Below are 12,216 nucleotides of genomic sequence, written 5' to 3' on the forward strand. Positions count from 1 at the left end.
AAAAAAAGAACAAACAAACAAATAACCAACCGCTACAGCAAGTCTGGAATAATTTCTAAATGCTGGTTCTACCCCAGAAGAATCATACCATTCTCTAAGTGGAAAAATAAAAAAGAATATTGTCCTAGAGTAGACTCATTACCCAATTCTCCTCCAGCAAGCAAGTTTCCAGGCTACAATCCCAGAGTCAATTCTCTCTAATTTGCAAAAGGAAAGAGAGCTCAAGCCATTAAAAAAACCAGGACTAGAAAGCCCTGACCCCCAATATGGGATGCTTCATCCCCTAAGGAAACATCTTAAAATAACCCAGTTGCAATCACAGTATTATCTCATCACTTACTTGTCAAGAGTTTCATCTAACGTCTCATATGAGTTCTTGTAGCACTCTATTCTTTTCATGAAGTCTTCTGTTGCTTCATCATTACTGCAATCAACATAGTCAGGACTACCCAGTTTCACTTGCTGTTTAAAATAAAAACAGTAGAGTAGTACATAAGTTTCTTTCCCTTTTTAATGGAAGTTTAAAGAAATAGAAAGGGGGGGAACACAACACAAAAAATTATTTTTTGGAAGTGAATTAAAATACATGTAAAGCAAAAAGAGATATTCTTCATAGAATTAAACTTCTGAGTTAGTATACACATGGACAGGAAAATAAATGAAAATTGTTCCGTTAATAGGAGTCAATGCTTTTTTGCTATTGGAAGTTCTTATAACGTACTTCTAAAAATACTGAGCTACTTCAAATCTCTTGACTTAAATCAGTTAAAGCAGTAAAGTTAAACTTTTCTGTACTCACCACAATGTTTGCAGCAATGACCTCTGGATCTACACACACTGACTCAACAAAAAAAGTCTTCAGTCCAAATGGGAAGTCACGTGTACAGAAGGAAGGAAGAAAGAAGATGCATTAAAACACCTCTGGAGACTAATACACACGAGCAGAATGTGGTCACTTCCATGCCAACCCCTTTTTAACAGAGCCATGCCTTAAACTTTCCTCCATTTACTCAGAAGGTTTCTCCAGACTTTCTCATCAGAAATTGTTGGCTTACCATTCCCTGAAGCACCATGCTCTGTACTACTTTCCCTAACAAGGCTTGTAAGTAGAAAAATTTTGCAGTGAGAAAAATTTAGGATGGAAGAGGAAGAAATAAATGGGAAAGACACAAGTTCAGACATGCAAACAGTAATTAATGCTTCTGAAATAATAATTTAGAAGCCTTCCAACTAATGGAGTAGTCTCACTTAAGAAGAGGCTTGTGTTTTCGTCTCAAAGGTTTATGGAGATACAAGTTTATAGGAAATGGAAGATTACTGGAGAACAGCTAAATACAAACAATCCAGGACAGAAGGCAGAAAGCCACAGAAAGTTCCTGGTTTGTAGAGAACTAACACAGAATTCCCTATGTGTTTCTCCAGCAAAAAACTGAACTGCACCAAGAGCATAAAAGAGATTAGCTCCAAACCGTGAAAACGTTAAAGATGAGAAAAGTGAGGATGGGTTGACTTTTAACCACAAACAATGCTTGATAACACAAAATGCTCCATTGACTAATCATCTAGAAAGGATGTGGCTTATGCTAGTGCACTTAACTTGGAGTACAGATCAGGGCAAAAATTATTACTGCCCTAATTGTTCAGGCATTAGCTCAGAACTCCTTTGTTTCTGACTCACCTTATAACCATTTTCTTCACCAAATTTGTAAATAGTTTCTCTGCGTTCTCGAGTTGTGTTTGTGGCATCAAAGACCTAGGAATAATTACGAAGAAAGAGAGAGGAATTTAAAAAGCATCATAGTCTGTGAAAAGCACTGTATTAGTAACAACAAAAATACAGGTTCAAAGTCCCTCAACGTGAAGGAAAGGAATGAAAACACTTCCCCTTCCCTCTATCCCACCACCTCAACATGCTCAACAGGAAAACAAGACTTTCCTACTTTACACACATAATTTTTTCTAAACAATAAAAAGAGTACTATTTTGAAAGCACCACTAGCAGAACACTGTATTTGGAAGAAGCAACCAGAATTTAAGCCTAACACAATACAGAGCAGAATCTTCCTCCTGGCCCATATCAGCACTGAATGCTAACACATAGTTTTTTAGGGAACTTATACCACACCAAAAAAAAGATGCTACAATCAATATGCTATTCAAAATGCAAGTCTAAAACTTTTAAAGGGCAGAAGACCTGCGAGACTTGTAAATCCTGCCTGTTAATGAAAAGGAAATAGGCAGCCATTTTTCCAAGGACTTATGTTCAGCTCTGAACGTACCAGCGTTTTACCAAATGTCTTGGTTTGAGCCACACAGGATTAATTATCTTTAAGTAATTTTACTTTTGAGTAAGGTCTCTTCTAATGCTTGGGAAAACGCATTTTTAGAAGACTCTGGTGTCTGAATTTGTGAAAATATTTACTTTATAGCCAGCTATGGTCTGTGGGTTTCAAGGTGTCAGTGGTTTTGAGCTCTCCAGGTGCGGGGATGAGGAGGAGCGAGACCTGAGCACTTGACCCAAGCTGCCAACAGGATTATTTCATACCATGAATGTCACATTCTATATAAATTACAAAGTTTGCTGAGGAGTTCTCTCTTCTATGATGCCTGCCATCCTGAGAACCTCTTGCCCCGGTGCCAGACCCCTGAGCCCTTCCCTTCCTCCCAAAGCCGTAGCGCTCACACTGTCCCACATTTGCTGTCCCCTGCTGGGAGTGCACAGTTTCCTACTGATAGAATAGGCTGAGAATAATCCTTGTATATTTTATATTGGTACCAGGATCAGTATTGTTGTTTTAGTATTATTTATATTAATTAGTCTTAGTCTACTAATTCTGTTTATATTTCAACCCTTGGGTTTCCTTGCTTCCTCCCGCTTCCCCTTCCTGGGTGGGGAGGGGTCACTGGGTGATAGAATAATTGTATAAATGACAATAAATTGTTGTGGCTTCTTCAAACCATAACACCAAAGTATGACGTTTGCCAAAGTACAGAGTTTACCTCATGTCCCAGCACAATTTACAATTATAGTTAATTGTTTTCCCTCATTAGTTAATGAAAACACCACCAAGTTTTGTCAGTAGTCTTAAGAAAAACATTATGCACAAAATATTAATGTGAATATGTAACCTCAATAGTTGAACAGCTGATTTTGCATCCCTTTATTACATACTCAGCTATGCAGCAATTTATTTTGAGTTTCTCCTGCTCTCTTCAGAGATTTCTCACATCAGTAACACAAGTGCCAAGCAATACCCCAGGATGCTTTTTGTTCAGTAAGTCTTTACTTTCACTTGAAGCACTAGACTATCAAATAGAAACACAAGTGCATTCGAAACAACAGATGTGTTTAACAGTACGTTATATAATGTGGAGAGAAGGGGGACATTTATCTTAATGTTACCCTCTCCTCACTTAAGCCCTCACATCACAAAGGTGGTTGCTCAATCTGGCATCATCACCCTGAACTGAAGTGCTCCTTTCACTGCAGGAACAAGGAAGATCTAACATAGAACTCATAAATAGAAGGATTCCGATATATCAAAGAGATATTAGAATTACTCAAGCTGTATATTATCCAGCAGACACACACTATTTTGTAGAGAAGCATCTCAAGAATGTGTCTTCAACAAGAAACTTACAGCCACGTGCCCGTTTTCTTCACTGAGGTACTGTCGGACATCATTCAGCGCTGCTAAGGCACACTGTCTTAAAAATGAAAGAGAGCAAAACTCAAATGCTAGTTAAAGTCATTTTATTAATGCACTTGTGCATTGTGATCAAAGTGCCCTGTAGATGTTAGCTAATCTCTCTCAAAACCACATATTTTTTAATCAGCCCCACCACCACTCCAAATATGGGAAAAACCAACAGAGGTCAACAAAACTGTAATGAGGAAACGTGGTCATGGCCATCTGCCTAAAAAAAGACCAGTCCAGTGCTCCTCTGTGCAACTGGTACAACTATATATCACCACAGAACACCCATCAACTTTACTGATCAGGATAAACTTTCACTGACCTAAAGTAACAGCACTGAATCATCCCTGCAACTGTATTCTTTTTTCCATTATCTATTCATAGATACTTGCTTCTTCATCTGATTCTCAAAGAAAGGGGGGAAAAAATATCAACTTAAGGCTTTTATCTTATGACCCTAAGTTAAAGTGGATAGGCAACTATTTTTCAGTAATCGACTTCTATTTCGAACTATTGTGTAAGAATTGCTTATGTCAAAAAATCCGTTAAAACAGAGTAAAACAAAGTTATCACTAAGTATTAGGGACAGAAATGAAAATAACATCCCATTGTAGTCACCAACCCAATGTAATTAGTACTGGAGACCACTGAGGACACAAACACCAAAAACCACACCCCTCCATTTAACACTTGTGTTAAATTTGGATGAGAATAAGTTCATTTGCAACTTTCCTATTTCCCCAGCATTAGCATTATCTTCAAAGTCCATTAGGATTTCTAACACATAAATAATACTGGAGGGAAACAATAACACTGTACGCAATTTATTTATTAGTAGAACAAAGCCCCATTTAATTCCAATAAGCACAATCTTTTTGCAGTACCAACATAAACCCCTGTCCATTTCAACAGCCTTTTTATGCATTACTACTTTATTTTGACTTCCAGACTGAAACACATAACTCTCCTCTTATATTTAGCATATTCTGCACGCACAGCTTTATTTTAAAAGAAAAATGAAGGCTTTTCAATCCTGACAGTATTTCCACATTAGCATGGTTAACAGATGTCAGGAACTGAGATTCAGCAGTCAAGTCTTCACTAAATAAATATAAAACCCTCTTTACTCATTGCTAACTAAGCAGATTAGCTCACACAGCCCATTTCGTGTTATATTCCCCACCATTTAGACTAATAGGTGACACAGAGGCATGTTAAAAGGTTTGGCTGTACCTCTAAGCAAATGGTAGGGGCTTGCAAGGCTAATGCACCTCATATCTACTCTTCGGTCCCAAAGGATTAGGAGGGTCTTATGCAAGTTGTTCTCCTTTGACTTTAGCAATACTCAACTGCTGCTGAAGGCGAAAGGGAAGAGAGAGAGGACAAGCAGAGGAACAGCCACAAAAGAAAGTCCAGACCACAGGAAAGTCCAGACATTTTTGATGCTTGAGCTGAAGCAACTAAGAACAAAATACTCCGTGTTATAAGTAGCCTAAACAAATTGTTTCTATTCCTGTAGAATTTCTGTTCCTTCTCATTTCATACTGCACACTTTTAAATGTTTTCCTTAACATACTAAAAAAGACAATGAATGGTGAAGAAAATCAAAAGACCTTCCCATTTGATTTTCTGTAAGAAAGAGGCATCTCCCTCTTGCTCTGACCTTCTCTTCATCTACCCTTTCTTCTCAGGGTCTTTCCTCCACATTAAAGCACAGCCTCTTTCCAGGCAAGAGGGGAGTCTCAAGTGCTTCATCTGGGCACTGATGTTCACGCTGGGGCTCACCCTGCTTTGCACAGTATTAGCAAAACATGGCAATTTTCGAGGCAGTGCACTGACTGACTGCATGAAGCACCGTGGCGGCCAAAAACTCAATTTTAGGGATAGAATAATAGTGTTTCATTCCCACTCATTTGAATGGATAATGACAAATACATTCAAAGTACTCCAGGGAAAAAAAAAAAAAATCTAGTAAGCAAACCAAAATGAAAAGCAGTTATGTGTTTGTTGTTTTTTTTCTTCTTTAGGGTCAAAAACCAGCATTTTAGGAGTTAGACAATAGAAAGAGTCACATCGATTAGCTGACACCTTGCAAAAAAGTAAGAAAAGTAATAACTATTTGTTAAAACTGCTTTGTTTTGAGTGAAAATATCCTGGAACATCTGTAGGAATTAACAGCAGTCACAGCCTACTGAAAGGTGAAAAGGAACCAAATATTATCTTCTCTGCATTTTTGATGCTTAAGATGAAGCAATTAAGAAAAAAATACCCCAAATTTTAAGCAGCTTAAATCACTTTTCCACCTTCTCTAGAATTTCTTTTCCTTGTCATCTTAAGGATCTTCTTGAGCATATAAAAACACAACTTAAAAGAGTCTCTAAGAGCAAATTATACAGGGTACCACTTTAATACAATTAGTATTGTGCATTCAAAACTTACTTCCTGATTTTCAAGCCTTCTTCATTGTCAGGCAGGAAGAATTCAAAAGATTTATACTTTTTCACCAAATCTCGACGATACTGACCAACATTAAATTCTGCCAAGAAGAAACCAGTATTAGTGGGAACTAATGATATTTACGTAAAAAGGACAAAAGTTGTGACAGCTTTAAAACCAAACTACCTGCAAAGATAAAATAATTCAGCATATACATAGTCAACATATCACACCACTTCTTGTGGGCTTTTCTGGGGGTGTTGTTTGTTTTTAACTACAAAGACAACAAATAATCATGGAAATGGCAGAAGAACATTTGGGCTGTAGGAGTCATTTGGCCATATTGCTGTGCCTCTGTCTGCCAGTTTGCCTGAACAACAAAAAGAAACTCTTTTCTTCCTTTGCAGGGGTGGTTGGAAGTCTATTTCAGTAGTCTACAAAGGACTACTAATAACCTAGCTTTTTCTTCTGTGTATATGTGCAGTGAAACAGTATTCTGACAGCATCTGCCAAAACTTTCAGCTCTTATTTAAGTGAGAAAGGGTTCTAAATATAACTAACCAATCTTGCTTTTTATAAACAAAACTTCAAGCTGGGAACATTTTTTCCAAACTTTGCTCAAATATTTCTATTCCTTAAGGATCAGCACACATTATTTCACAACCTGCCCCATTTTTTTTTAAAAAATGCTTAAGTTGTAAAAAAACCAAAAATCAGCATAAGTACCAAACATAATCTTACTGTGATCTCTTAACAGTGGTCAAAGAAAATTATTCCTTATCTGGGCAAAGGTCCATAAGGTCTATGGCCGTACACGTGTCACGGTATTGGATACGGGATTAGGGCAAGGCAGTTCTGTTTTGCCACAGAGCAGACAATGACACTGTACCCTAATTAAGTTCATTCGGCAGCTCTGAAAGTAGGTCTCTAAAGTGCAATTAATGTTTAACTTGTTTCTGACCTATAGGCTGTCTCTGCAGAATTGCAAAGCATTTTTTTTAACATCAGATCAAACTGAAGTATTCTGGTTGAGAAGCTGCCAATGTATAACTACTTGCCAGACTTTGTTTCCAGAAAGCGGAAAAGAAGCAACAGACACAATTGCCAAGTTGTAATTAAGAAAAAAAGACATCGGATGAGAGAGCTCAACCATCAGCTGATGTATATAGATTGCTGTTGGGATCAGGGGAGGAGGATAAAGAAATAGATATTGCTTATCCCCCCAAAAGTCAAGTTTTTTTTTTTAATTCAACAATGTTGATGTCATTTTTTTTGTGGTCAACTGTATGACATGGATTATAGTACAGTCCAGGTTATTCTGTGACAGATTTAATGAGCACTGGCCAAGCCAGCTACATGAAAAGGAGGTTCTCTGTAAGAAAAACAGAAGATGCAAGAAGTTCAGATGGCTGGTGCTGACAGGCAATAACTCCTTAAAAATTTAAAAATAATTAATTTCACAAGAAAGAATAGTTAGGCAAGAGGGTCATGCACAGCTAAGGAAAAAGTGTTATCTAGCAGGACGATCTCTAGCCCTTATTACTGTTATCAGCCCCTGTGGAAAAGTTTCAGAAAGCTAACGGGTATCACAACCACCACACAGCCAGAACTATTCAAAAAAGGTTTCCAAAGTTTAGTATCTGAAAACCACATTGCAACACAATTCTATTCAGGCATCTAATTGACCTCATTTCCTTCAAAAAGCCCAGACAAAAGTCCTTTGTATTTTTAACCATTTCCCGTTCTAGATGACCGAGGATTTTGGAAGCAATAAAAGAAAACACAGAACTGATGGCCAAAATGATCCAAGTAACATCAATCTGGGCTATTTTACCTCCACCTTCTGCTTTTGAACACTCCAGTTTGCTTACTGTATGTTACACGAAAAGACGGCATTTATCTTTTCTCTGGTTTACATAACCTCGTAATTTTAACTCTCTCTCTCAGAGAACAAGAACATTTACTATACTAAGCACACGCTAATTTTAAGACATTGAGAGCCAAAGAGTAACAGCTGTTAGGGCTACTCGATACTTATCATGTATCGATTCAGTCCCGATCAACCGGAAGCATTAGGCAACATGTCATCTATTCCCTCAGCCAGTTAGGTATTTTAAATTGATTTCAGCTTCAGTAAAATCGCATCACTGACGACACAAATAACAGGAAGGGTCTGTGGTTTTCCAAAAAAATACCAAGTCACGCTTTCTAACAAAGACAAACCATAACTAGCAACCTAGGATGGAAGCTCGTGTAGCAACTTTATATTGATACGAGAAACTTTACATAAAATTAGGCAGCAATGTTGTAACTATTTTTATTAAGCACAGGCACATATATTTTCAGATGTGCTGCTTACAGTAGCTCATGAAACTTTTCCTATAACTGAAGCAGACGACCCCCTACTTATTTTACTGTATTTGGGATATATTCAAGCAAGCATGAGCCAGATGCGGACAGTGTCTTGTTTGTTGTCCAATACTAGGTTACTGCTTTTCTAAGTTCACATAGTAAAACACTCAACACAATGACATATACACATACCTACATGTGTGTATATTATACATTTTATCAGCCTGGATATAGGCTGAAGTATTTAGATTGTTATTCTGCTTCAATGTAATGGATAAAACTGAAGTGCCTAAATATCTGACACTGTTCATCAGAAGGGTGATCCTATGTGACAACAGTCAAAACTTAGGGGATAATTTAAATCCTGAAAACTCTCATACTCAAACAATATAACATCCTCCACAACATGTCATCTGAAAACATATTAGACAAGTTTCTAAGAGCTTAAGAAAACACCAATTCCAAAAGCCATACCCTAGAATCCAAAGGCAGTTTAAACATAGGCCAAAACTCTTAATCTTGACTTCTAGCTACTAGGAAATGCACCTCTGAATATCCAGTCAAAAGTTGACCCTTTGGTATGATCTAACATGTTTAATGTTACTTAAATGATTAACTAGCCATAACTATAAAGCTACCATTACTGCACCAGACACCGAATCACAGAACATCAAAACTGTCTTTCTCTTCTACAGAGACAGAAGAGATGGCAGGCGAGATTGCTGCTCAGAACCTCAAATGGACTTAGGTCTTTTTCACTTGTTGAGCTGGGTCCACAAGGTACCACAGCACCTCGGGAACCAGGTACGACAGCCAGGTCCTTGGCATAACCAATCTGAACCATCGATTCCCACTCAAAGCACACATAAAGTCCTTAAGAGAGTGATAACAATCAGCTGCTTCAGTTCCTTGGGCTCTTAATATTCAGACAAAGAGCTGTAACTCATTCCACAAATGCAGTTAAACAAAGAATTACAGAGAATTACACCTTGCACAAAGTTCACAGAGAAAAGAAGACGGAGAAGTCAGAACTTTAACCTAGAAGTGCTGACTGCTCTCGTAAACAAGATTCCCTTTCACCCACATAAAGAAAGGGGAAGGGAAAAAAAAAAAAAAAAAAGAAAAAAGCTGAAGAACCAAAGTGTTAAGGAACAAGGGCAAAAAGCTGATTAAGGCACTTGGCAGAACAAGGAGGTAAATGAACAATCACCAGAATTTGATTAATAACCATCTAAACAAAACAGAGAGCCTGTGTAGGCTATTGCTTAAATATAAGTTAACACAGCAGAAGGATTTTAAGTAGTCAAACTGAGCAACAAAATTAATGGGAATTAGGTTTAAAAAACACCTAACATCTGCCCTATCCTTCTGATGTAAACAAAAGTAAATCCATCACCTTTTGTAGGCACTCCAATCCAATTTAAATAGCGTGTCAGCTTCTTCGAGATGTAGGTTTTTCCTCTTGCTGGGAGACCCACCATGACAATCAGAGTAGGGCAATTGGTCATACATACTGAAACAGAAAAACAGAAAACTAGGATTCACCATTGATGTTGCCACAAAGCAAAGGCTTATATTGTAGTGGAAAATTACAATCCATGTGCTCTCCAAGGAAGTGACCATTCAAGCAGCTCATGCACTGTGTCTCACTCTTCCAGGTTTTTTTTTTTCAGGAGCACAGTGGACCTAACCAGGTTTCTTAAGCTGTGTTGAATTTTGGAAGGGCGAGTCGGTGGTAGTGCAACACTGGACACGTGAGTCATACGCAGGCAGAAGACAAGAAACCTATGTATTTGCATACATGTTTTAAGACATACAAAAACAATACCAAAAAAAGGACACTGACATCTTACAGCCCTATGTCCCTCAGTTCAGTGCTTGCATTGAAAGGAAACAGCAAGGTGTACACAATATTTAGAAATTTTTAAAATCTTTAAGACAAGACCTCAACACTGCTCAACCTTTTCTTGGTTTTGAGTGAAACAAGCATGACAGATGCAGCTTAATGCATTATAGTATGACATGGTACTCACTATTTATTATTTCTCCTTTAAATATTATGAACAGAAAAATCTCTTTTGAAACAGAGCTCATTTTGACTGTTCTTTGATCTTTACTAGGAATAAAGCACAAGTATTCTACGCAATCCAGTACAATAATCTGATATACCGTATCCATACAGAATGACTCTAATCAAAGGCACAGTGTTTAATTAAAAAGGCAACACTGTAGGAAGTTAAAGGAGTTTATATGTATAAACTGAAAACCTTGAGGCATTTCCTTTCAAATGACAAGTTTTCGAACATTTTAATGGCACAAAACTATGGATACCTTGCATGAATCTATCACCGCTACAAGGAACTGCCTAAAAAGAAAGAAGATAATTAAGTGGCGCAAAGATATCACAGTCTCCCTCCATCCCCTATTTCAAAGGGAATTCATTTCTATACAATCCACATGTGCATCAGTTTCCTCAATGTCATGATAGAAGAGGACTCAATTCACCCCAAAAGACTAAATCTCAGTGTTACACCGTAAAGGCATAACTAAACTGTTGTACAAAGCACTGTGATTGCCCGAGACTCCCAACCCATGGATTGACAAAGTCCCATCCCACAGAGTCACTTGCATGAATCTGGCACAGCTACTCTGCACAGTAAACCCATCAAAAAAGAACAAACAGATTAGCAGAGACAGATGCACTTTCTTAAAACAAAACCTGAACCCATTAAAAAAAACACTTCTCATGAGACAGAGGAGGCAAAACCATACCTAACCTCAAATCCATAAAACAGTCTACTACTCCATGTGATGCAAGTTACAGGGAACTGAAAGCAAACCAAAACAGATCCATCCAGACATGTCCATGTCTCTGGAAGGACACTGATAAAAGCCCTCAGAGTAAGCCTATAAACAAGAAGGATAATGTTTTCCTGTCCCTCTTCCTCTTTGTCCTAAGTTCAGGTCTGTGAACCCCCTTTCCAAGAGGAGGAAGGCAGACTCTGGGGAAACAAAGTTTATGAACTGCAAAGAGTAAAGTGCTTACTAAGCTTAACAACTTTGCTTCTTCTAGTTTTAAGAATAAAATAAAATATTGAGATGAGAGAAATCCCTGAGCCCCTAGAAATTTTGAGAGAAGACATTGTTCTTCAAAGCCAGTTTGAAAGGTTCTTCACCTAGCTCGAGATTTAAACAATTTGCCAGTATAAACAGTGAAGTAAGAGTTGTAAAAGACAAACCAGAATCTGTACAGAAAGGTGCTGTACACAGCCTCAGGTCCACCTGCTCTGGAAGGAACTGTGTGTGCTAACTGAAACAAGCTTTTCTACTCAGTTTACCAACTGACATTGTACCTAGATCACCTTTTTTTTTTTTTTTTTTTTTCTCCTAGCGTGAGCCATATAAATTTTAGCTTTCTCACAGAACATTCATCTTTTGGTAATGTAACAATAAACCTCTACTGGGGCAAAACTCCATTTGCAAAACTAAGCACTAGCAAGCTACCATGAAGAAACCTGCCACATGCTTAAATGGTTGCTTCACAGATTAGACCGACAATCACTCTCTAAGCCAAGTCCTACTGCCTATGCCAGTTCATAGCAGATGATCTCACTGAGCAGCAAATCGGATCAACACAACTACAACAACATGCAAGAGAGACACTTCCTCCCATTACCAAGCAGTTAGTGTGCAAGTCTGCCATCACTTGCATTTTTACGTAAATTTCCTC

At 37.9% G+C, this 12,216-nt stretch overlaps 1 protein-coding gene across 3 annotated transcripts in view; it reads right to left on the reverse strand.

Moving 5' to 3' along the window:
- Positions 1-12,216, reverse strand: part of LOC309675325 (6-phosphofructo-2-kinase/fructose-2,6-bisphosphatase 4) — a 53,155-nt gene that overhangs the window by 19,495 nt on the left and 21,444 nt on the right. For all 3 annotated transcript variants that reach the window (XM_082487616.1, XM_082487614.1, XM_082487615.1), the window contains exons 2-7: positions 9,883-9,999; positions 6,138-6,234; positions 3,642-3,708; positions 1,679-1,753; positions 800-856; positions 341-462 (exon numbers count right to left, since the gene is read on the reverse strand). In XM_082487616.1, coding sequence (XP_082343742.1) covers positions 341-462; positions 800-856; positions 1,679-1,753; positions 3,642-3,708; positions 6,138-6,234; positions 9,883-9,999 — 535 coding nt within the window. The remainder of the gene's footprint in view (positions 1-340; positions 463-799; positions 857-1,678; positions 1,754-3,641; positions 3,709-6,137; positions 6,235-9,882; positions 10,000-12,216) is intronic.

Source organism: Vanellus vanellus, assembly GCF_965231255.1.
Source record: "Vanellus vanellus genome assembly, chromosome: 9".
In the NCBI taxonomy this organism is placed as follows: Eukaryota; Metazoa; Chordata; class Aves; order Charadriiformes; family Charadriidae; genus Vanellus; species Vanellus vanellus.